At 42.3% G+C, this 26,851-nt stretch overlaps 1 protein-coding gene across 3 annotated transcripts; it reads left to right on the plus strand.

Moving 5' to 3' along the window:
- The first annotated feature begins 5,717 nt into the window (after window positions 1–5,717).
- sh3tc2 (SH3 domain and tetratricopeptide repeats 2) lies at window positions 5,718–26,401 on the plus strand. 3 transcript variants are annotated; one of them, XM_073486711.1, is made up of 22 exons: window positions 5,718–5,790; window positions 11,703–11,801; window positions 13,467–13,598; window positions 14,288–14,415; window positions 14,584–14,689; window positions 15,123–15,266; window positions 16,245–16,446; window positions 16,620–16,693; window positions 17,800–17,995; window positions 18,206–18,342; window positions 18,563–18,613; window positions 18,704–19,008; window positions 20,160–20,354; window positions 20,509–21,369; window positions 21,471–21,691; window positions 21,798–21,964; window positions 22,592–22,769; window positions 22,886–23,036; window positions 23,233–23,355; window positions 23,507–23,657; window positions 23,800–23,996; window positions 25,314–26,401. In XM_073486711.1, exons 1-22 carry the CDS (start codon window positions 5,769–5,771, stop codon window positions 26,124–26,126), a joined length of 4,653 nt encoding a protein of 1,550 aa, XP_073342812.1. In that variant the 5' UTR covers window positions 5,718–5,768; the 3' UTR covers window positions 26,127–26,401. The 3 variants fall into 3 exon arrangements, with proteins under 3 accessions (XP_073342812.1, XP_073342811.1, XP_073342810.1); XM_073486710.1 differs by lacking the exon at window positions 5,718–5,790 and adding an exon at window positions 6,109–6,345; XM_073486709.1 differs by lacking the exon at window positions 5,718–5,790 and adding an exon at window positions 9,854–10,201.
- The last annotated feature ends 450 nt before the right edge of the window (window positions 26,402–26,851 follow it).

Raw genomic sequence — 26,851 nt, forward strand, 5'->3', positions numbered from 1 at the left:
GAGGAGATCTTCACGGAGCACTTCACTCCTTCCACACTGTGTCATTAAAAAAAAATAAAAATAAAAAAATGAGTGTGAATCCAGTGGACGTAAAAATGATGCTCCTCACTCTCCGCAACACCGCTTCCAGTCAATTTCTGAGAGGGAGAGCCAGAAAGAGAGAGAGACAGAGACAGATACAAAAAAAATGTGTAAGAAAAATAAAAAACAAAGGAGGATATTTCCCAGTGATTATAAAAAAATCCAGATAGAGCACCCAGTTGTCGCTGTGTGAGACTGTGGGCGGTGTTGTGTTGTTTTCCAGAGAAACAGGCTTCAGTTACAACAACAATGCTGCTCAGTCGGATTCCACCTTCACATTTCGCTCCTGGCTGATTCCAGCTCTGCGCTCTCTCCCTGAGCTGCTGCTGCTGCTGCTGTCACAGCTCCTCTCACTGCCAGCACAGCCGCAGCAAGCCTGTTCCGGCCGGCACTTTCAAAATAAAATCAACAGCGTGTCTTGACAGAGATATCTATAAAAGTGTTAAAAATCGTACTTGGTCAAATAAAAGATATCATGTCAAATTATTGCTTGATAAAAGTGAGAGTCACCCATACGAATATCACTTCAAAGTAAAAGTCTTAAAGGGCCACTGTGTAGTTTTGGAGAAGAAATTCAAACTCAGAATTTAAATATTTACAATATCAATGAGGTAATGAAACAAACTCGGAAATATCTATTTTTTTTCCATAACTGAATAAACAAGCTGTTCTCAGAGGACAATAAGGTCCCAGAACATTGTTTGAAGCTGGAAAGGTGGCAGGGTCCGCCACATATAAACAAAGTGAAACAGTATGAAATTGTCCTTTAAGGTCAGTTTGTTTATTCACTTTATTCAGTCATGAAAACAAAGAGTTTGTTTATTTAGTTTGCTTAGGTATAAAGTTCAGTCAATGAAGATCTTTCTCTCCTGATTAAAATTTCTCCCCAAAAACGTACAAAGTTCACCTTTTAAAGTAATTCATATTAAATGTACTCAAGTATTACAGTAAAAGTTATTTACTGGCAATATATTTCAAAAAATAAAAGTGAAAGTAAATTATACTCTACATATATTGACATGTATGTATAAACTGTATTATATTGGTCGATTATCCAGCATTCAGCATTTGTCTGATTATCTTAATTAGTGTTTTTTTTAATCTGAAAGCCAACAGAATTAATTATTTTAAAATGCATTACTTGCTCTCTGATGCAAAGTATAGTAACTAAAGTTATCACATAAATGTAGTGCAGCAAAATAATATATCAACATCAATGTTGATGTAATTTATTCCTCAGACACATCAAATCTGTATTATAATCACAATCTAGTGGACAGCAGACAAGTCAAGCCTCAGTCTGTGAGAGTGTAGCGTGAATATATTTGTCCAAACACTTTTACCATGTTGAACAGGCTGTACCGAAGCTCTCATAAAATAAGATTAAGATTAAGATTAAGGCTTTATTTATCCCACAACGGGGAAACTCACTTGTTACAACAGCTCGAGATGCAACAGTACAGGAAAAACAATCAGAAAAATATGCATAAATAATAATAATAATAATACATTTTCATTGTATAAAAATGACAGTAGACAGCCTACTTGATGCCACTTGGATCTGGAGGCCAATTAATATTTATGATTTTATTGTGAAAGTAAAGTCGTCTTATTTCCGGTATGGCTCTTCCTGCCTGTGTGTGACTTGACCCATCTCTCTTTTTATCCTGGGTTGAGCGACGTCACTGTGGGCTGCTGTGAACGCTCCGGGGACACTGTAGCCTACATCACACTGCAGGAAGTGTTCAAAAGTCATTGGTCTCAGTCTTAATCCATTTCTCACACCAGGTGAGGGCTGACACAGAGATCCTCTCACTCTGAAGCATTTAAAATTAATTTAAGAATTAGTCATGTCATTTGAAATTGGGCAAAACAATCCGGATCAGTAGTTCTGAAAAGACTTCAGGGATTAGTTGAAACAAATCGATTTAAAGACTCTGGGGAGCCTTTAAAGAAACGACTTGTTGGTGTGTGTGTGTTTTTTTAGGCTTGGCTTGTTGCTAAAACTGTTCTGACACCGCCCTCTTCTGGAAAGTCGACGTAAGCAAATTAGTTAATTGGATTATTTACGGCGGAGCTGTTGTTGAGGAGGAGAGATTAATTGTGAAACAGTTGACGCAGATGCTCCGCTGTGTTTGGTTGTGGGATCACAGTAATTTGCCTTGATTGGTCTGTAAAGACATGAGAGTAATCACAGCTCACACTTTGTTTGTGCAAACAGACTTTATGTGATTTATGGTGGAGCTGTTGTGCATGCTGACTCAGTGTCGTGTGCTTTCAGTGCGTTCAGTCTTATCAGTGTGGAAAGATCTCCATCTTATGCTGAAACACCCATCCGCTGTTTCCAGAGCAGTCATTAGTCAAATCAGTGAAGGTGAACAAATGCCACAAAGTGAAACAATGATGGAGGAAGTATCCAAATCCTTCACTTGAGTAAAAAGTACTGATACCACACTGTCGAAAGATAGAAAGACAGGCAGCAACAAGGAAAAGGCTTGCAATAAAAATGTACTTAAGTATAAAAACTAAAAGTACTCAAATGATTTTCACATCAAACATCACTTAAATGTCTTCCATTTAATTTTCTGTCAATCAGACGTTAATTCACGATGAATCCTTTAAGCTGTACTTGTATAAACTGTCGGCTAGTTTAATTTATAACAAAACATCACATTTTAAAAGCTCTTTGTATGTTTTCTGTGTAAACATCTTTTATTGTAAAGTAATTAGTAACTAAAGCTGTCAGATAAATGTAGTCAAATAAAAAGTACAATATATTTCCTCTCAGATGTAGTAGTAGTAGTAGTAGTAGTAGTAGTAGTAGTGGAATGTGACATTAAGAGTACAAGTACCTCAGATCTTTGTGCTTGGTTACATTCTACCGGTGCAGACAAATTAAAGGACTACAGAAAAAACAATAAGCATTATATATGAAAGTTTAGTGATAGATCGTAATTAAGAGCATTTACTCAATTATTGTACTTAAGTAGAATTTTTGAGGCATTTGTACTTTACTTGTGTATTTCCAGTTTTTGCTTCCTTACATTTTGCAGGCAAATATTGTATTTTTCTTTTATTCCACTACATTTTTATGATAGTTTAGTTACTAGTTACTTTGCATAAAACAGCTAATTTTTAAATTAATTTATTCTGTTGGCAATAAGAACAACACTTATACCAACAATGAGAAATGCTGAATGTAGGACTCAGATAATCTCCGGGCTGGTAATCAGTCGACCCATAGTATACAGTATAAACTGTACATGTAATTATATGTATAATTTACTTTTACTTGAACTTTCGATACTTAAGTACATTTAATATCAGATACTATACGATGTTTATTATTTATATGGGGGACTTTCACTTTTACCAAAGTAATATTTCAACATGATATCTTACTTTTACACTTTAAGTGTGACTTTTGGGTACTTCTGCGCAGCACTTTTAGAGATAAGTATGTAGAGTTTAGTGGCCTTTAGCCCTAAAGTGCATCAATGTAGAAGAGTTTCAGGTCTGACGGAGCACACTGGTCTACCCTCTGCACCATCTCTGTGTGTGGGTGCTGTTTTTATTAAAATAACCGACCGCCTTGTCCCGTGTCCTGAGGAAGCCCTGGATCTGAAGACTGGAGGAAGCTGGACAATGGCGGGATGTGAGAGGCGCCTCTCTCTCTCTCTCTCTCTCTCTCTCTCTCTCTCTCCCTCCCTCTCTCCCTCTCTCCCTCTCCCACACACACACACACACACACACACACACACACACACACACACACACACACACACAGACAGACAGACAGACAGACTGTCTTACCTCTTTGGTTCTGGAGCTCAGTTGTTGTACAAGATGTTCTGTCTTCGTCCTTTAATCTACCTACGTTTACTTACAGTTTTTGCTTCTCAACATGAAGCTTTTTAAAACTATTGTGTGAATTTCACTGAAAGAATTATGGATGAAAAATGTTTAAAAAATAATAATAAAACGATTAAAAAAACACCCTTCATGGGACAGGTTTGTACCCTGTAAGTACCCTAAATTTGAAGAAGAACTCTTTCTTCTTCCATCTTTGCACCATCCAGCAAACTTAAATCATGATCTCAGTCAGTGTTGTGAAGGATAATTATCTACTTAAGGGCAACTTTATCAAAATTTTACACATTAAAGTGTGTTTACAGGTCTTGGGGAGTACTACTGCATATATGAAACAAGTAGTATAAAGCCATTTGTGGCTGCAGAGAAAGCTGCATGTGATCTGAAACATTTCATCCAGTGGCTAGAGTGCATTGTGGGTAGTGTAGGCACCAGGTTTCGAAAAACAGTCCACTCCTGTAAAACTGTTGGACTAATTATGGACAGTTTAAAAACAAATTATCAAAACAGATACAGCAGAGCCAGAGTTATCACCTTCCACACATTCTTCTTTCTTTTCAAAACCTAGCTCCTACATTACCCACAATGCAACTGAGCCACTGAGTGACATCAATGGAGGCGATTAATCAGATTACATGCAGCTTCCTCTGGAGGCTGTATGCTACTTTTTTCACATATGCAGTAGTACTCCCAAAGACCCGTAAACACACTGTAATGTGTAAAATATTTGAGTTACCCTTTAAATGAATCACCCTCATCATGGTGTGTATGGGTGCCACACTATGCAGGTGGGTGCCCTGTGGGCCTGACGTGCGCCGGCTGCTGATTGTGCTCCTGTGTCAATCCTGCGTTGTGTTTTTTGTCCTCTAAACCGATGGGGCAGAAAAACAGGAAGCTGGCCTTCCTGTGCACTGAAGGCAGCGGGGCAGCAGGCCGTCAGGTCAACACACTGTTGTCACTGTCTGCAAAGGCGCCAGTGCCCTCTGATCGACAATACGGGCAAACATCCCCTCATATGTGTTGTTACTGTTGACGGAACCGTTTTCTTTAAATTCTGCTGTTTATGAGCTGCTGAGCACATGACAGACACAATATGTTGTCCTAATCTATCGCCACAGTTTTTGGCCTAATCATCCACTCAATGTTTTTCTGTTGGACGTGATGTGTCTTTTTGTTTGTCAGTCACACTCAGGCCATGTGCCCACTATCAGTCTCACTGATCAGCAATATGCTGCATTCTTCACTAACCCTCACAATCCTTGCCCTTTGTCCAACCACACGGCCAGGGGAAAGTACACACACCATCCACCCTGTAACGCTACGCTGCTATCTCCACCCATTCCTGCCTATTTCTATTCAGTTTAGACCCACATTCCCTCTATTTCTCTGCCTCTCACACACACACACTTTTGCAAACAGAGCAGAATAAATGGTCTGTGTCCTGCAGCCTTGCATAGCCAATTGCATGATCACATGTGCGGGGCAGGGCTGATATTCTGCGTTCAGGGTGACTTTGTCATGGAGCACTGGGGGTTGGGGATACACAATCAGTTCCAGAGTTTATATTTAACTAAGCAGGCAAAAAAAAAAAAAAAAACTCCCAAAGAAACCAAAGCAACGCCAGTAACACAGGGGATCATTATCTCCCCCCTCACACAGATAGAGATGGATGTGACCCAGAAAGTGTAAAAGTGTGAATGATCAGGAGAGGTCACTTTGCATTGTGAGGGTGCTTCACATTTCCAGGCGTTACAGTACACTCGGAGGAATGCTGTGTGAACTGTTTGGCAGGACTGTGACGGCTCTGCACCTGTGGAATGAACATGAGTGATATATCAGGTATGGACCCAACAATACAAGCCAGCTGATTGTTTATGCTCTTAATCCTCTGTCACCTTGCAGGTACGTCAAACCAAACTGGTGCGACTGGTGTTGCAGAATGAGGAAATAGGCCACGCTTATTGTACTAAATGGCTCATGTGTTTCTAAGTTTTGACAGAGAGAGGACGAGTGTGTGTGTGTGTGTGAGGAAGAGAGAGAGAGAGAGAGAGAGAGAGAGAGAGAGAGAGAGAAGTGTGGAGGAGAAGGAGGAGTTAACAGCAAAAGAAACTTCCTCAGTCAGTCAGTGACATGCCGTCTGGGATAGCCTCACACACACACACTCTCACTGACTTTGCACATTCATACTTTCTTTTACTCTTTTTCCTCTCCTGTGCTTTTGTGGGCTGACGGCGGAGAATGTCGGCAGCTGTCATGGGATGCAGCTCACCAGCTAAATGGTGAAACCACATGCGCGCGCACACACACACACACACATAGGTACATAGATACACACACACTCTGCCACGCACATGAGGAATGAATTGAGAGGGGAGAGCTGGCAGCAACACAGAGGTAAGAGCTGTTTTCTTTCTGCTTTCAATGCCGCTAACTGCTCCGTTACTGTAGATTTCTCGTGTTTGGCAGGTTTAACAGTGCCGTACTTTGTACTTGAGCACATAACCATAAAGTTGCTGTTACTCCACAGTGTGTAGGAAGGAGAGCAAGGCTTTAAATGGACTCTAACTGTCATGTAGTGATTGCAGTTCCCTTATTCTATTCACTATTAACTTGAGAATGCCTCCAAAGTCTCATGAAAAGCAGAAAAACTGACTTATACATGACAATCTTTAGTCTTAATTAAGACTGATATATCCACAAATTCTGTCATTCATACTTTCTAAATGTTTCAGTGCCACAGAGTGGGAATGTCCCTGCAGGGTACTCTGCCCTAGACACACAGGCATGTGAGTGAGCTAACAGGGGGTTAGTCTAAACTTAGAGACCAGAACCCCTGTCTCACGTTACTATCCGCTAACTCCTGTACCACATTTTCCAAAAATCTACAAACCCAGACAGCACACACACACACACACATTCACAGTCACAAACAACCCCCGCTTGTCATGCCTTCGAACACTGCTGACACCATATGTTTCTTATTAGGTTGAATGCTATTGTCATGGACTGCCGAGTGTCACAATCGCAGTCAAGGCTTTTGCTGAGGTTTCAGGCTGTGCGGAGGTCGTTTATGGTATGCGGTCATTGGACTCTGTCATTACAGGCGATGCGTGCTGTGTTTGTGGCTTAACTTGTCTTTAATCAGATGTGTTGTTTATGTGAGACTTGAGTAATGTTGTCCAGAGTGTGGAGTCATTCAGAGGAAGAAGGGGTGTGACACTCACAGGTGCTCTGATTTATTGAACACAGCAAACCACATTACACTGATTTTATTGACAATCTGTGTGTTTTAAAGTGGATGTCAATGGAGACAACCGCTGCCCCTTGTGCAGCTTTCAGTGCAAACAAAGGCCGAGCATGTGACCGCACATATCAGCCTTGAACAGCCTGTGTTTATTAGATTAGGCAGAATCTGTTGCACTATGGGGAAAACAAGCAGGGGAGGCTAAAGAGTGTCAGGATATGCCCAGACACGCCTTCATTCAGCCTGTTTACGGCCCTCTGCTTCACGAGATACACACGCTCAGATTCAATCATGACCGCTCGGCCGCCACATAAACAAGATGCAGAGACCCGTCTCAGACACGGATATCAGCCTCTTTGTCTCCGGCATGTTCAGGCAGGGGAGCGACCGGGGCACAAAGGGGGAAGAAACTTTGAGAGTTTTTTTTCTGTGATAAGTGATCACATGCAGAGGCAGCTAACAAAAGTCACATAGTGCATCATACTGGGAGCATCTCTCCATCTGTAATGCAGCACTTAATTGTTTTCTTCATCAGATCAGCTGATTTGCCCTCTACTACTTGGTATCAAAAGTAATTATTTATGTTACACATTATATGACTATATTACTTTTAAATAGGTAACATCTCTTCCACGATATACCCAGCGATGAGCTTCTTCAGATCTTGTTCACTCAACATCTCCTCAACCCTGTCCCTTTTCTGAAATCCAGTTTTGAGAGTGTTTTGCTGCTCGCTCAAAATTTTGCAACTAACAACAATGTTCTTTGCATCTTTGACTGAGACAAACTCAAAATAATGACAATACCTCCGGCTGTTGAAAGTGTACCTCTCTCCCTCATCCTGAAATCTGTGGTTCATATGCCGTTCAACTTTTTAGCCATCAGACGACGTGACCTGCCCTGACCTGTCACGTGCACACGTCATTGGAAGAAAGCCTACCTAGGACAAAAAACATCACATTCTGGCGACACAGTAATGCGGCATTAGTACAGTAACTCTATATAGTTACTGATTTGGAAATTATAATCCCTTACATGACTCGTTACGGGGAAAAGTAATAATATTACAGTAACAAGTTACTGAGTAATACATTACTGCCCAACTCTGGTTACAGTACAGTCTAAATTATTTAGTAACCTTTTGTATTGATATCTTATGATTTAATCCATTTTAAATAGACCGATTATTTGGGTTTAATTTATCATTCTGAAGTTAATGTTGATTGCACAATTTAATGCCGATACAATCATGACACCATCAGCTTTAGATTGGTTACCTTTAACTTTCAGGATGCTATTTTGTCGGCCACTGGGCATAAAATCTCCAGCTAAAATGAAGCTGACTGGTGACTCAGCCAGGCTGGCAGCCTGGCACCATTTCTATCTGCTTTCATGTTTCCATTAAGGACTAACTAACTGGATAAACTCAAACTTTTGTCTGGTATTGTTGGTTGTTGTTACTCTGAGGAAAATGGGAAGCTATCCAGTGGTCTTTGCAACAGCAGCACCAACAATAATACCACTTGGAAACTCTAGGGGGGTTGTCTGTTTCCACTTTAATCTTCTTCTTTACCCTTTTATATAGTAACATAGTTGTAGCTACTCATCAGTGAGTTCACGGTATTCTCAGCACAACACTGTAAGAATGTTTTAAATGATGTAGAAATCATCATCTTGTGTTCATTCTACAGGTTTTATTAGATAAGTGAGCATTGTCAGTAATCTATAATTATGGCACAACCAGATCAGAAGCACCACACCCAACATAGCTTTAAAATCAGGCATCATTGAGGCACTTTGTCCCCGCTTGAATGAACACATTGTGCTGAGGCATTACTGACCAATTATTCCAACTCTCCAACAAACTATAGGGCCCTGTCTACACCGTGTGTGAACTCAAAAGAAGAAGTAGGTAGAGAGCCGTTGCTGCTTCTACTTCTTTCTGGAGGTAAAAGGTCACATGAGGTCAATGATTCTGACCTTCCCATGACAGCACAGTTTGTAGTAAACACATCCCTCTATAATGTCTACATCATGATGAAGCCTTGCACAGTCAAAAAACTTTCATGGACTCTCTCGCCATCCAATCTCCTACTTCGATCTCCTTTCTCTTCCTCATGGTGACCTGACAGTATAGGGTGATGTTGTCATATCATCTGTCCGTTACCCATCCTGGCAGAGCTGTGTTGAACTATGTGATGTGGATAGAGTGATCTGTGATCTCTGCCACTGGGCCACTCTCGCCCCCCTCGCTCTGACCTTGCAGCCCGTCCCTGTGTGGCATTGCCTTACAGCGCCTCAGCAATACCCTCTCCCAGCAACACACACAAAAGACACACATATTGTCTTTGTGACACACATTCTGTGCATATTTTCACCGACTTGGACTCACTCACACACACACACACACACACACACACACACACACACACACACACACACACACACACACACACACACACACACACACACACACACACATACCATAGGGAAGGCACAGGGAAACTCTCACCCCCCACACACTCATACCAATCGCAGAGAGTGCTTTGTGCATTCACTGACTGACTGGCCAGCTAGTGGAGAGAGAGAGAGGGAGAGAGAGGGAGAGAGAGAGAGAGAGAGAGAGGCTGGTGGGAGGAGGGAGATGGAGACAGCAAGAGACAGAGGGATTACAAAGAGAAGCCAGACAGATACAGAAGAAGAAGAAGAGATAAGGCTTGCAGAGGGACAGAGGAGGGGACACATCCAGTGAACACTGACTGCTGGAAAGACAGAGTGAAGGGGGCAGGAAAGGGAATACAGAAATAGGAAGGGAAACGGGGCTTGTCCAACAGAGAGGAAGAGAGTGAGTTGTTGTTCAAAAGGCTGAGGGGGAAACTGATGGGATGGCATTGATCTGTGGGAGCTGCCGGCTCTTGGGCCAGATGGCGTCTTGTTGCTGCAGACCGCTGCTCAACTCCTCCTGCTGTGGACCGTTCATCAAAGTGTGCCTCTCCTCCTTCACAGGTCTGTCCCAGCCCGCACTCTGCTACGCTTCCACTGTGCCGTCATGAGACGGACCGCTACGTTCAGATAGACAGGAGCTTATAGGTGTAGACACAACATGGGTAACACACTTAGCCAAGAAGGTAACCAGGGCATGGTGTGCTTCTGTAGCAGCATGACTGTGCTTGTCTCGAGCAGTCCTGTTGGTGCTAACTGTGCTCTGTGCTGTAGGATGGAGAAGAATAGGCTTCTGTCCTCTTTGGCCCTAATGTCATGTTGCATTGTGTTGCCAAGTTGTCCGCCCTATTGTGTTGTTGGGAATGCATCAAGATAATACTGTTCTGTTGTGTTTTTGCACTGACAAAGCATGGAAGAAAAGTGACACTTTTGTGAGAATTATTACTTTTTTTGTTACAACACTATCATCCTTTTTCATTTTAAATGATGTCTGAGTGTTTGTCTGTAAACATGTGACCGCGCTGACATATAAGTGGAGGAGTCAGGGGCAGGACAGCTGTGTGAGCCTGGAGGTTTAACGTGATGTCAGAGCAGCTGAGTGTCCCTGCCTGTGTGTGATCACTATATCCTCCCCAACCCTGATAACTCCTCACACTAACCAATGGCTTGAACTTGACATTTGAACTGCTTCACCCGTCTCCCCCAGTGACGTTACCTTCCCACTCCCCGACCTAGAAGCCTATTGTCAACATTTTGGCAGACATGCTCATTTTGCTTTCGAGCCGAGATGAGAAGATTGAAACCACTGGCCACAGCTAAAAGCTAAAAGCACGTCTAAAGCTCAATAATTGACATGTTATACCTTTAGTTCTTAATCCACACAAAGTACAAGAATTACATTTGTCTTTAAACAGAAGCTTATTGGCTGAACTTTTTCTTAGTCAGGAGCAGAAACTTCATGGATTCTCCGCTGATTGCCTGGAAACTGCTCCCAGCCAAGAAATAGTCTTGTAGGTCTATATAATCCTGTAAAATGGCAAAATGCTGTTACACTTCAGTTTTCATAGTAAAACACACTCATCTGTGAGCTGTAGCCGTGCTGGTAGTCTTATTTTTTTCTTTTCGGACAGAGCCAGGCTACCCACTGGTGGAATGGCAGTCGGGGAATTTGCTCTCTCCTGATCCCCATGTTCAAAAAAATGAACAATATAAAAATTCATTTTTGCCCCTGCCCCTCACACACCCGGAGTCTGCCACTGAACCTAGCCATTTCCCACTGATTGAAGCCTCTATGCTAAACGAAGCTAACTGGCTGCTGGCTCTAGCTACATATTCACCAGACAATTTGTAGCAAGGTATCAATCTACTCATCTAAGGCAAGAATGCGAAATTTGCGTGTTGCTCAAAATGACAAATTATTCCTGGTATGCAGTTTGAACTGTATAAAAACCTTTGGAAAAGTTGATGATTACTGTAACTGATTCAAGCAGAGCATAAAGGGGGACTGAATTATTTATTTTCTTGACATTCAGGTCCATGAACTGATTTGTTTCCTTATTTACAGACATCTCTCCTGCTGAGTTGGATGCTCTTTGGAGGGAACCACCATATACTCTTGGCGGAGCAAGTGAACACTTCTCTGGACATGACATCATGACTCAAGGTAGACTATTGTGCGCTCAACACCGTTATGTATCTGAAGTCATGTTATTTTAAAGTCCTCTGTAAGTTTGAGCTGTGCTGCTGTCAGTGTGGTCACAAAACTGAGGAAGTGTTTGGGACATCCTCTCTGCACAATGGAACAAAACAGGGGAAGCCCGTCACCACAACTGCAATAGCCAGCTATTACGCATCCATCTGGCTGATATTTATAGGTTTATTAGGATCCTGTTCATGTGCTGACATAAAGTTAGTTAGAGTACTAACTACTCTAAGCCAGTGATTTCCAACCAGGGGCTATTTTTTTCAGTTGCCAGGGGATCCGTGGAAAGATTGTGGAGTATTGACTAAGCTGTGACATCTAAAAACAAAATACATGTTGTGACTGAGACTATGTGAAATCTAGCTAGCAAGCATGCTATAGTGCAAAAGTTAGCTGAAATTTAATGGATTAGTGGTTAGAAAAGAGAGCTACAAGTAGTGGACAATTGGTTGAAACAGCTAAAAAAGTAATAGATAAATAGGCGAAATTGTTAGCCAAAAGGTTTAGATAATTGGTGAAAAGCTAATGGACAAAAGGATAAAAAGGTTATTGTTTTGCTAGTTTGACTCACCGGATGTAGACTGTTGGTATTGAGCCTTCCATTTGCCGACTCTTTCTCCTCTTTCTGCTATCTGCGTGTTAGCATTTTGAAATGTCTCATACTATATCCCTGAAAGTCTTTTACCACTGAACCATTTTCAGCCTCTCAGGCCATCAGGTGGGTGTGAACTGTCCCCAGAGTCCAAATTAAACATGTTGAAGCAGCATTTAGTTACCGCTCACCACAAAACTGGTACAACTCCCCAAGGATATTAGACTTGTGAAAACATTGGCCACCTTTAAATCCAGGTTAAATACTCATCATGAACCATCTTGCTCTCCTGTCCTGTATTTAAGTCTCTGTTCTAACTGTTTGATTTCCATTAAAGTTGCTTTCACGCTTTTCCTTCACATTCACATATTATTACTCTTTTGTTCTTTTCTTTTTTAAATGTTTTAAATGAATTATGGAAAAGTAGTTTGATTGCCTTTGTGTATGAAATTGGCTGTAGGCCTACAATTAAAAAAAACTTGACTTGCTTTGCCTGTAAAATAACTATTGTATCGTTAATAGTGTCCAATCCATTTTCAAATTAAATTAAATGTACTCATTTGGAATTAATGTCACGTACAGATACTGATAGAGGAATATTTGAGTTCATATGAAAATGCTGTTTGGGAACTTCAGACAGAAAAAGGTTGCGAACCACTGCTCGAATTCACATGTTCAACCTTGAACCACATGACTTCATACTGACCACAGATGTGTTTTCTTTAAGGGCATATCTGTGATTGTCATCTTGTGTCAGCTGGTAACACTCCCAGTTAAAATCTCCACCTCAGTCTGTAAATGCTGCTTATCAGAAGAGTCCTTTTGATGACCCTTTCTGATTAAGCTGTCTCCACACACACCTGTCTTTATCACACTGTTGCTGTTTAGGAAACACTGGCGTAAGCAACACTGGATTGAGATTTCTACTGTAAAAGTCACGTATGCTCTCCTTTCGCCATCTAATCAGAAGAGGTGAGAATCTAAACTTGATCCAGCAGCTCTTTTTTATTTCCCGACTTTGTTCCTTCTTTCAGGTGCAGGTGAGGAGGAGGGCGGTCCGGTGGTGGAGTCAGGTGAGGGAGGGGTGGAGCCTGACAACTACTGGAAGAAGAAGGAGGCCTTCCTCAGAGGAAGTACTGTGTCACTAGGAGACAAGTTCTCCTCAGGTACATTAAAGATGCATCACCATAATCCAGAGTATGTTTCTACTGAAAAAGCTTTCACATTAGCCAGTCTAAACTTGTTATCTTTTACATGCAGAAGCATTTCCCATGCATTATATTTATGCATACTGATGAGGCACATTTCCCTGTCTACTAATGTTTTACTCAGTCAGCAGTTTAGCTCCATCCATCACATTCCCCCAGGTTCTTCCTCTCAAATGGATTTAAATGGCCACACTGAGAGTCCAATAAGAGGCCCTAATAGCTTTGTTATTCCTCCGGGGACAAACATTGTGCTCTCACTGAAATATGAGCTCCCGTAGAAAATCTTTAATGAACTCTTGAAAGTTTTGTCTGTCTTGCTTGTAGAGACCAGACATTTCATTTCTGCCTCTGTTTCAATGTGTATTCCCTTTTACTCACGGACTACAGCCAGAAATATAGAACAACTAATTAGTGCAAGTGTGATGAATTAGCAAAAGGATTATAAATACATCATCTGTGTGTTCCTTTACTGGTTAATTCTGGCAGACAATGGATGATAAATCCTCCCTCTCGTTCTCTAAACTAATTTTTCTTCTAAGCTCATTTGCATTGGATTTGTTTGGAGTCCATATTGTTCCACTAGAAGAGACAATCGAATCCAAGAGTGAATAATCACAGCATTCTTCTTGTTTTTTTTCTCTGCCTAGAAATTGTGCTGTTGTTCACTGGGCGGAGGCGCTCCAATGTGGATCCTGACCGGGCCCTGCAGGAGGCGCTGCGCACCCGGCTCAGGGTGGTGGAGAGCAACAGTCAGGACGTCATCCAGCTCTTTAAAGTGAGTCAGACCTGATAGTGCAGATATTACACAGGCGCTACTGCACTGATCAACCCCTCTGATAACATAATGAAGACTGCACCATGATATATTATGATGTGTATATTGGGCACTTTTTGGAAAATTATGAATGTTCTGTGACTGAAACATGAGACTTTGTTTCTGCAGGACTTGTCTGCACGTCTGGTGTCTGTCCACGCTGAGAAGGATAGCTTTGTGCTCACATTCAAGACTGTGGAGGAAATCTGGAAGTTTTCAACTTATCTAGCATTAGGTAACAAACTATGACCGTTTTGTATCTTAAAGGCCCCGAAAACAACCATTTCTGCATTTCTTCTGACTGGTCTAAAGTGAGTTGGAAATGGGTGCTGAACATTTAGCGCCAATCCGGATTTAGCAATATTTCAATCAGAATCTGACCCACACATGCCAAACATGCCAAACAAGGAAGCTGACTAGTAAGTCTAAAAGGAGACCTATTGTGTTTTTTAAGTTTTTTCATTTCCTTCAGTGTTTCAGGTTCTTGTGCATGTAAAAGACCTTGTAAGTAAAAAAAAGTCAAAGTCAGTACCAACAGAAGCTCCTCTCTCACAAAGAAAACACTGCGCCTGAAACCCCTCTTCAGTAACCCCTTTGCCTTCTTGTTAAGGATGCAGTGATAAGTAGTATTCATACATTGCATGTGAGTTGCATGTGTTCTGTCCCAGGTTACGTGGCTCGCTGCTTGGAGAACTTCCTGTGTGATCAGTCCTTCTGGCTGGACCCAGAACTGCTCAGTGACCTGCAGATCAATGTGACCGTGGACGAGGAACATCTGGCCACCCTCTACCTGGGACTTGTACTACAGGAGGGTCAGTTAACCTGTTATCTACTGTTATTACACAACTTCCCCCCAATAGGAGTCAAAAAGGTGTTTCTGAGTCTGATTTTATGGAAGCTTGGAAGTGGAAGTTAACCTTTTATAAACAGTTTGATTATTAACACTGAGGTTGAGAAAGTGAAAAAAGGTCTTCTTTCAAATTACTACCCATATACTATACTATACCACTATACTGACTACTAAATTCTTACTTTGTTAGAGTTAAATGTGAGGTATTCTTCCCTGTAAGGTATTTATTGTCTGAAGGGTCTTGAATCATGTCACTGCAATTATAAAGTAACTGACAGCAGCTGCCATTTTAATCCATTTTCACTGACCCCAATTAACACTGTGAAAGCTTAAGTAATACACTTCCACACATGACTTTGGTCAAATATTTAATATAACAATGGATGCTTTATTATCATTAGAAGAGTTTATGTGCGTCACTGTGCACAGCCAATGTCTGAAGCATAATGGACTTCTGATTTTAAGTCAGATGGATGATCTAATTTCTATTTATGGCCACATACACTGCCCCTTTTTGTGTTGTTCAAGTGAATCAAGTTAAAACTGGACATTTTAGCAATTTACTTGAATTCTTACACAGTTATTGTTCTGCAAAAGCAAAAGTATTACACTCCCTCTATCCAGAATGTGTATTGATTTCCTCTGGCTGGTACACACAGACTTTCTCCTGAGGCAAAAGGCTTCACGGAAACATATAGTAGGACTGCAGTGCTGGCAAATGAGAATTACATTAACTTAATAGGGCTGGATATAAAACATCCATCATTTGGCATGACTGAATGAGGGCGCACTTGCTGAATCACTTTTGCTGATCTTTAACTTAAGTGTGGCGACTTTTATCAACAAAAGTGCTGACTGGAAACACTTTGCGTGTCTGGATTCACACATGCTTTTTTCCACACCTTTTTTTCTGTTCGCTAATGAGCCGGTCTCTCTGCAGGGTCCTTCTTTGCTAAGGCGCTGTTCACAAGAGGTGAGGAGGACGAGGACGACGAAGAACAGCTGTCGTTCAAGAAGAATGACCTGCTGATGGTGAGGGACACGGGGCAGGACGACACGTGGGAGGGCACCATGCTGTCCACAGGAAACCACGGCCAGGTGCCGGTCAACGCCATGCAACCGCTGCCTTACCCCTTCTATCAGTGAGTCACTGTGTTCTCCTCAAATGAGACAAAATGTTACAAAATGCTTAGTTTACGTTGTAAGCAAAAGTATGAATAACACACTCGCTTGTCAAAACATTTGCTGAATGAACAGAGTGGTGGTGGACATTTGTGCACATCAGCTGGTTAAACTTTACTTCCTGTTTGGTCAGGTGGTTCCTGAGGAAGTACCCGGGCAACGCTGGATGCTCGCCACCAGAAAAGGAAGCATTCGAACACTCGATCGGTAAAGCCATTCCGCCTATAACATTCACACATACAACATCCTGTAGTGTCGTACACTCACATATAGACTAATGAAGTCAGGCACAGATACTTTCCACTGATCTGACTGTGAAGCTGAGATGAACTGGCTGAATAGTTATCCTGTCAGAATCAGAATATTCTATAATCTCCTCAAAATGTGTATAATCAGGGTATTATTATAATATTATTCATTATTATACATTGAAGAGGAAGAAGTTGCTCATAATGATGATCCTACAGAGAATTTTTACCAATTTTTCCTGCTGCTTTCTTAGGCTTTACAGAGATTTATAGAGAGTTTCAGGTTGTTCAGCTGTGCGGCCCAGCTTTACTTTACTATTGGTTCACTCTCACCGCTAATAGTGTCATTTTCAGACACAGCAGGCAGCTGTTTTCAGTCAGACCCACTTTACACTGTTTGCTCAGCACCAAACAGCAGACACAGTTAACGACTTTGGAGACAAAATCATAGCAGAAATGAGAGTGAATATTAGACTTCATTTCATAAAGTGGACACAAACGCAACGTCAGATGAATGCTAATGTCGCTCGATACTAGATGTGTGAAAACATAAGGAGTGGGTGGTTGCAGTGATAGTTTCTTACTACTTCAGTCAGACAAACTCAGGGAGGCTTTTATTACTCTGCATGATGCCTGGATTTCTGTTGTGTGAGATCAAGAAGAAGCTCCTCACAAAAGTCAGGAAATACATTGTGACCAGTCTGAATATCCCATGTTTATGTGAAGTCAGTCAAAGATATCTAACTGATCCACTTCCTACTTACTGGAACACACTGACATGCACAGCCACATTGGATCAACCAGTAGTTAGCAGTTACTCTGTTGATATGCTGCCCCCTGTTTGTTTGGTGTATGAATTATGATTAAGCATTATGGTTAAGCAGTTATGGCCGGTTTAAAATTTAGAGTTTGATATTGGATTAGATATCCCTGGCAGGATATAAAACAAAAATAGATACAATTTGAAGATATTGTACTATCGTCATATTCATGACAATGTTCTTGCATATTGATCTCAATACTCTCATGTCTTTTGTCTGTCCTCCTCCTCATCAAACCCCTCAGTGACAGGTTCCTGTCTGGCAGTGGCTGACTACAGTCCAGTGGGCCCAGATGAGCTTCAGCTGAGTCAAGGCGACATTGTGGAGATCCAGGGTGTACTGGTCCGAGGCCTGGGCGTGTTCATAGGAAAACACACTTCCACAGGGCACACTGGTTTTGTACACAAGGCCCATGTCAAACCTCTGGACACTGAACCTCTGTAAGAAGTTACTCTTTCTTTTAGTTGTGTGATGCCTGGCGTGGTCTGATGATGTTGTTTGTCTTGATCAGATTAACATGGGTTAACTCTTTTTTTATAGTGCTGTGCTACTTTTATGAAATCCTGTTTAGTGTATCTGCAGTCTGGACAGGGTGGATGGGCTGAGGAGTCAACAGACGGGATAATGCTGCCTTTGTTTCCCACGCACAGAGACAGACAATTGGTCTTTCTGACCGAGGAGGAGAGGGCCAGCCTGGCTCAGGTTAATCTGGGCAGCTCTGAGCCAAGTGACAGTGGCCTACTGGAGAGACTATTCTCGTCTGACATCAGCTCCGTGTACAGGCTAGGTAAGGGAACGACTGGGCTGAACAGGAGACGTTGCAACTTATGTCGGTCAGGGAGGGTTGTTGTGCCACTTAGCCATGATAGAAATTTAGGTCATGTTTTGATGTGTTTGTTTCCTAAATAGTGGTACTGTTAGTGATTCAATCTGGGGATTTTTTTTTTCCATCTTTATCCACAGCTGGAAAATTGATGCTTAAATTGATTTACCTTGTGTGTTTCCAGATAGACTGGATGAGAGTGACTTCATGTACATTAGGAGTCGGCCAAAACACGGTAATGATTTATAACTTGAGGAAAACAGCTGTTTAAAAACTTCTTTAAAAGTCAAATGTGTTCATCGACTGTGTTCTATCTTCTTCCAAGATCATAATGTCCCCGCGAGCACCCGTCAGAGCGTCATGTCAGAGAGAAGTGGAGGGACGCCCCCGTACCACTCCTCTCCTCGCTCCTCTCTCTCCCACTCCCATCCTCGTCTGTCCCTCTACCACTCCCACAATCCTCTGCCTCAGGAGGGAGAGCGCCTGTCCTTCACCCTGGATGACACATTCAGAGAGCTGGACGAGTTCCAGGAAGACCCTCCTCTCTTCTTGGAGGAGAACAGCTGGGAGGGGGAGGACTCGGAGCACAGTGACCCCACACTGACCCTGCTCAACCACCAACACTTCCAGGTCAGCAGAGTCACACTTCAGTCTCTGATTTATTTATTACAAGGCCAAGCACAGAAGCAAAGCAACAGATTGTCAGCTTTTATGTTATGTTGTTTCTGTCTTGCTTTTTATTCTATGCATATGGCCTACTTTTTCGTTTTTATATTGTTTTGAGGTCTTTAAAATAATCTGAACTCCATGGCAAAGATGCAAAAACAGGAAATGAACAGTTTCTCTGCATTTCTTTACCAGTCGACTGCATATTGATTAGACAGTATTAAATAAATTGTTAATGTACTTATATTCACATTTACACCAGTTCTCCCAGAACCACCTTCAGGTTTGACACACCTATTGGCTTGTAACTATTTAGTCTTTTTCTTTGTATGTTTATGTATGTTTCTCAAAAGTTAAAAAAAGTGTCACACACTCTGGCTCCATATGCAGTTTTCTTAAATTAGATCATGTTTATGGCGGCAGCATATCACCAAAGTAACTACTAACTGTGGCTGCTGTTAGCTAGTTAGCTCAGTTAGTTGTGCAGGTAGCGGTCTGGACTGGGAGCTCAGAGGTTCAGTAGATATCTCTGCAACACAATACATAGTCTTTGAAATAATGTCAAAACTCTAATTTCTTCACATTATGCACAATATTGATCAGATTGTGGTGCTGCGGTATCGAGTTCCTGCCCAGACACCCTCTTGTCTCAATTGCAAGCAGGGTTCAGCTGTCAATCATGATGTTTCACCCAATTTTATAGGGTCAAATAAAAAATTTACGTTTGAACACCAACATCAGTCTGATATGAACAACCTAAAATGACAAAAAAAAAAAAAAAAAAATTTGGAAAATGTTTTAAGTTTTTAGTTTGGCCCATGTCCCATCTGCTAACATGGAGGGGGCTGGATTTTGACCTATACTGTAAATAGCCACCAGGGGGCAATCAGGAAGTTTTGTTTTCTCTCATGGAGCACTCATGTTGTCCACCTTTATATGCGTCAATGGTTCAGACCTGCTGGTTAAAAGATGCTTACATATTTTCCAGCTTTCACCACTCTTTTCAGGTTTGAAACTTGAATAATTTTTAAAAAATGTAAAAATATTAGGGATATTTAGTTTCCATATGTCTTGTAAACTCTTCTTATTGATTCTTTTGTTTGTTATTCTTCTAGGAGGACTTCCTGCCTCTGTACGACCTGCAGTATTCCTTCCTTTGGGTGACCTTCAGTGGTAAGACTGAGGACGAGCTACCAGGGCACCTGGAGAGCGTCAGGGAGTGTGCCAAGAGGATGGGCATGCACTGGGCTCATCGACGGGCTTGTTTCCTCCTGGGAAGACTCTGCGCCCGGAAGCTAAAGTTCTCCCAGGTTTGTGCTTCATTACTTGCATTAATATGTGTATTGTGTTTATGTTGATCTGCTTTATTCGTCCTGAAAGAGGCTGTTTAATGCATGTCACCATACTCCACAATATACATTCTTAGTTCTTCTCATTCTACTTCCTGTTTCCTTCTCTCCTCAGGCTCGAGTGTACTATGAGGAGGCTCTGAGTGTTCACGTGGACAGTTTCTCTGACATGCCGCTCCTCGTCGCTCTCTTCACCAACCTCACCGCTGTCTACTTGAAGCAGCGTATGACCGACAAACTGCCCCAGACTCTGGAGAAGGCCAGTGCGCTGCTCCTCTGCCTCCCCTGCCACACCTTCACCTCCACGGACGAGGTCGAACTGCTGAAGCTGCTACTGAGGAGATCAGTGGTGATGGGGGACAAACACCTGGAGGCTCGCGTCTGCTACCTCATCTCCAGCCTCTTCCTGCATCTCAGGAAGACCGATGATGCTCTTCCCTTTGTTGAGCGACTCCAGTTCCTCTCAGTTACTCTCTCTGCCACTGATGGGCGTCCTATAGCTCCTGTGGACCTCAACTGGCTCCTTAGCTGGCTCTATCATCGTAAATACATGCCGTATTTGGCGCTGGCCTCTCTGAGCCTGGACTCGAGACAAGACCACTCCCTTAACGATGCTTTCCAGAGGATCGAGTTGTTTATCAAGAACTCTGTTCGCCTCAACCCGTGCTGGAAGGAAGGAACCTCCCTGCTCCCTGCACAGATTGTGGTTTACCTTCAGCAGGCCCTGGCTATTGCTGAGCAAGGGGAGGACATGAAGACCCAGAGGGACCTGTGCCAGGGCTTGGCCTCTGTCTACCAGCAGTATAATGCTCTGGACAAGGCAGTGCACTGTGCACAACAGGCTGTGGAGACAGGGGGCCACATCAACGAGGAGGAGGGCTTTGAGGCCTCAGTGCTGCACGGGTGGTTGCTGGTGTTGACAGGCCAGGCTGAGAGGGCCCAGAGCGTCCTACAGCCACTGCTCACATCACTCCAGGTACAGCAGACACTTCAAATCCCCTGGATAAATGCTCTTCAACTTGTGTAAAGTCTTAGCTGTTTCTCTATATGAATATCATGTGTGTACACCTTTCTCAGGGCACAGACAGTCCCACGCAGCGAGGAGTGATCCACAACCTCTTGGCTTTGTGTCTGAGGCGGCAGAATCGCATCCCAGAGGCAGGCTGGCATCTTCATTCCGCCCTGGTAATCTCCAGGGAAAGTGGAAACCAGAGGAACCAGGCCCTGGCACTGGCCAACCTGGGCTGCCTGGCGCTGGATGTGGGGGCGTCTCTGACGGCAGAACGCTTCCTGGTCAGGTTAGATAGCCGTCTTATTGTGAAAACATTTCCCCAGGGAAGTTTGAACTAAATAAATGTAGAGTTTACAAAGAGTTGTTTATTCTGGTGCTAATTGCGTCACCAGATCCCTGCGTCTTTTTCTGGAGCTGTGGGAAAGCCCCACGGACGAGGAGCATGTTCAGACCTACCTCTGGCTGGGGCGGAGCTACAAAGACAGGGGGAGGAGGCAGGACAGCAGGGCGTGTTTCGAAATGGGGCTACTTATTGCGCTACATGCCAGAAACCTACACAGTGAGTACAAGTTAACACAACATCATGTAACTGTTTTGTGGTCACTTTTTGAAGCTAAGCTGGTTGCTGCTGATAAACGCGAAAGCGGCATCAATCTTTTCATCTATCTCTTGGCACAAAAGTGGATAAGTGCATTTCCAAAAATGTTGAACTATACCTTTAAATGTGTGACGTAACGTAAAATCAGTTATGAAAAGCAACACAATCTTCTGTCTCTATTTACATTTTCACTCCTAAACCCGACTAAATAAGAGTAAAAGCAATACTCAGTTACTGAGGTTGATATTGATATTTGTGACAAAGAATATATCTGCTTAACCTCAAGAGTTTGTCATAAACACATAAGAGATATGATATGTGCAAATCTGGCCATTCTACAGATGATTTTTACAGATTTTCGCAAATGTTCAGCACCCCTGGTGGACAAATCATGTAATGGCAACAGTGTCTCAAATACGTCCTGTAATTTCTTACTTTCAAACCGATACCAATATATCTGTGATAAGCTGGCTAATAATATCAACCATTCCTGTGTACAGTAAAGTTCAGGCTCTATTTTATATAGTTTTGCATCAATATCATAAAAAATACATTTTAAGTCTCTCTCTTTGCTGTATTTTCTCATAGGTCAGATGGTGGTGGCCAAAGTGCTGAGTCGGCTGTATGCTGACATGCTGCTGTATGGTCAGAGCATCGTCTACAATGAGCACTGTGTGTCCGTATCCAGAGAGCTGAAGGACAAGAGGCTGGAGGGAGAGTATCTGGAAATCCTCAGCAGCCTCTACCTCTCACTCAACACTGAAAAGTCAGTTTCTGCATCTCCCTCCCCCTCACCCTTATTCTCCATCAATATTTTCCATAAATCTTTCTTTTTTTTGATTAAGAACCAAAACAGTCTCAATTATGGATTGTGTGTTGCAGATCATCTCGTAAATCTCTGGACTACACGAAGCAGAGCCTGAGGATTTCTATCGATCTGGGCAAGAGGGAGGAGGAGTCGGAGACCTGGCTACAGGTGGGACGCATCTATTACCTCATCCAGGAGGACGAGCTGGCTGACATGTACCTGCAGGTGAGGATGACAGTGGTTACATTTTAAGTTTCTTTGTTCTCATTGTTCTTCCCTTTGCTCCTCCACAAAACTAGTATTATTGTACGCACACCTTATTCCTAATCAGCAAAGATCATGTCCTCACCGGGCTGCCAGTGTTTCAGTATCCTGTTAGATATGTCATCAGTATTGATTGACAATTTATTATGACTGATAGGCAGCAGTGAAGACAGCCCTGAGAATGAATGATGCTCACTTTGCCATGAGCATCTACGAGGAGGCAGGAGACGTCTACTTCAAGGGCCACAGGAACCGGATGGCTTCCCTGCCTTTCTACAGGGTGAGAGGACGTGAAATAAAAATACATTTAAATGCATTAGCCTCAAATTGTTGTCACAATGTTGTATTTTCTATGTTGAACTGTAGTAAGTTTTATTTTGATTCCGTTAAATTATTTTTTTCAATGAAATGATGAATATCTGGTTTTTCAGGACGGCAGTCTGCCTTTTGCACGGAGCATCAGGGACATCCATTCAGAGTTCCGTTTGTTGAGTAAACTGACGGAGCTGCTAATGAACCAGGGCGAGCAGGAGGAGGCTCTGCAGTACGCAACACTGGCTGTTCAGATCGCCAGCAAAACAGGTACAAGCATCACCTATAGTAGAGTGAGTGCTTTATGGCTGTTCGTTAATGTTTAATGAAGATGTAAAGCCAGCTCTAATGACCATAGCGTAGCTGACTTTAAACTACTGTGTCAGCAAAGACCATTGTTGTTTTTCCTCAGGTGTGCCTGTGAATGAGAGGGCAGCCTACCACCGGCTGGCTACAGTCTACTACAGCCTGCAGCAGTATGAGATGGCAGAAAACTACTACCTCAAGTCCCTGTCGCTCTGTCCGCCTGTCATGCAGCACCCCATGGAGGTTCGATACTACACCAAGCTGTACTGCAGACTGGGCAATCTCACGCTACACAAACTGAAGGTACATGAGAGAATGTATTTGTGCTAGCATGGCATTAGCAAACAGAATATATACGGTGTGTTTCTATCAGTCTACACACCATATGTTAACAGATGTAAAGGCATAATGTCTCAGCTCCACTTGGATGTGTACTTATGATCTGACACCTTGTTGCTATGTTTTTATGTCCAGCACTCACACCCTGCACACTGTTGCCTAAATGTTGAAGCCCAGAAACATCTGGAACACAGCAAATAAAGAAAATAAAGTCAAAGGGGCAGATCCTCTGTAGAGAGACACTGATTGAGAGGGATCACTTTTGTTTTCTTTACTTTGTTTTTAAGGAATTTACTACTCATTCTGCCTTTCAACCTGCAAGCACGTGCAAATTAATTGACTATAGGTATTTTGATACATGGCTAACCGGAGAAATCCACAAATGTTATTTATGGTGGCATCGTCGGTTTAAGGCACTGACCGTGAGCCACTGCCTTCCTGGTTTCAGCGATGAAGCAGGAACCATGAACGCCATGTCATCCCCCAGCTCTCTCGTCACACATTTTCTGTTGTCCCTTTAATGTAGACGCTGTAATAAAAGAATAACAACAATCAAAAAAAAGCCCAATACAACAAAACAAGATAACACTAAAATAAATAATTTACTTTCAATTTCTAAAATTCTTTTTCTTTCAGTTACGTTTTAATTTTAGCTTTTTGGAACAGTGCAAAACTAAAAAAAGCCTCCATCTTGGTACTGAAAGGCATTATGATCCTACCTACACATCTGTTATCTTGGCCTTTTGTCACGGAGTCCATTACACTTCATATTATCACAGTAGTCGGGTACTTGTCACTGTACGGGTCATGTTATCAAGCACTTACTTCAAATCATCATAATAGTCTTGGCATTCATTACGGACCATGTTTTCCAAAGCTCTCATTACAGAAGAGCTGCAGCCATCAGTTGATTGGTTGCGCAATTATCAAATCAACTGCAGATCACCCTAACACAAAATAAAAAAACAAACTTATAAATAGTAGATTCTCTGGTAGATTGCTGATGAATTCATACATTTTAGAAAAATGTAATCCCTCAAAATGTGGCCAATGTAGATTTCCTCTGGCTGCAAGTAAAAATATTGGCATATTTCATATTTTTGAAAATCTGTCCCTTAAAAAAAGGTCTTCAGATTATGGCAGAGCAACTGAAACATTATCTTTGCCTTCTTCTCATGTCCAGCAAATGATAAAGATCAAAATCCAGCGTTCAAATGTGAAGATACTGTGTTTAATTCAGACGAGACCTGTGCTGACCTCTGTTCTGTTCACCCTCTCCAGGATGCTTTTGATGCAGTGGGCTACTTCCACTTGGCTCTGGCAGCAGCCCTGGAGGACCGAGCTAACCCCGAGGCTTTGTACGTGGTGTACATGAAGCTGGCCGAGATCCACGGCAACCACATGCCCGATGCTCAGCTGTGCCAAGTTTACAGAGACAGAGCCCAGACTCTGAAGAGAGTTCTGGCTGGAGAGGAAGGAAACGTGGACGATGGAGACACAGGGCCTGGCCACAAGATGGAAAAGGACTCCGATGTGGAACGTACAGAAAGTGCGGTTAAGAGAAATGGTATTCTCACTTCCACACCTGACAATAAGAACTCATTTCCAAGAACTTTTGTAATGCATGGAGACACAGAGGATGCATGCAGAGACACTATTACTGGAGATACGAATGGGAAAGAAGATCACAGCATTAATCTTCCTGACATGGACGGCCCTTTTGTGGACGCTGAGACAGAGATCATCACCAGTCAGTCGTACAGTGAGAGTATCTTTACTGAGTCCTTTGACACAGCGAAGGAGCAGATCTCAGACTCCAGCAGCTCCACGGACACTTTACAGACTCACCACAATCAAACAGAAGGGGAAGGCTGTGATACTGCCCGCAGCATGCCCACTCGCATTAATCACACAAGTGAGATCACAAGACACACAGGCGCTCGAAACACAGATTCTGAAATTCAGGATGAAGGAAACAGCCTCTTTAAGGAAACAGACGCTCTTGCAGATCAGTCTGATGCTGACCAATCAGACACTGTTAGCATGAACACTGATAAAGCTGAACACATGGACTTGGATGACGTCTACACATAGTCTCCCAGTGGCACTTTATACTCTACACCAACATTTCCTTCGCCTGGTCACATGTTTCCTGACCAGCAAACTGACTCTGACGTTCCAGCCACATGGCACTTATTGTAGGAAAGATGATTTCAGAGATGTAGTGACTTTAAAGCATGTGCCTTTCATTTTGTATAATATATTATGTGACTATTACAGTGCACTGTGCTTGTAATATATGTTTTTCTAAATGTATTTTTTGTATCTCTGGAAGATATGACTCAAACATAAAGAATGTTATTTTGTTCGCTGAGTGTTTATTTGTGCTTTTGTCCATTCAAATATGGGTGAAATACCTTGGGGTGCAAAACACAAGGACATTGGACAAAACTAATCAGAACTCTCAGAACAGGATTAATGCCACTGTACAAAAAAATGAATTGGGACTTTTCTCTCAGAATTCCCAGATTAAAATCCGAATTAGAATACCGGGGAAAAATGAATATTTCATTTTACAGTGACCTTATCCTCGTCCGTAGAACAGAGTATCAGAAAAAGAAAATGTGTGAAAAAACACAATGGGATTCTCATTTTTATTTAACTTTTACTGTATTTCCTTTCATCAAATGTAATCGTACAGTGAAGTGATTGCACAGACGCAGCTCATGCATGAATGTCTTCAGAAATGTCTTTAGAATTTCAACATCCTTTCGTTCATCCATATTTAGTTTCCACCGTTCCCAGGGGAAAACCCTGAA

The sequence above is a fragment of the Pagrus major genome, chromosome 18 (assembly GCF_040436345.1).
Source record: "Pagrus major chromosome 18, Pma_NU_1.0".
Taxonomy (NCBI): domain Eukaryota; kingdom Metazoa; phylum Chordata; class Actinopteri; order Spariformes; family Sparidae; genus Pagrus; species Pagrus major.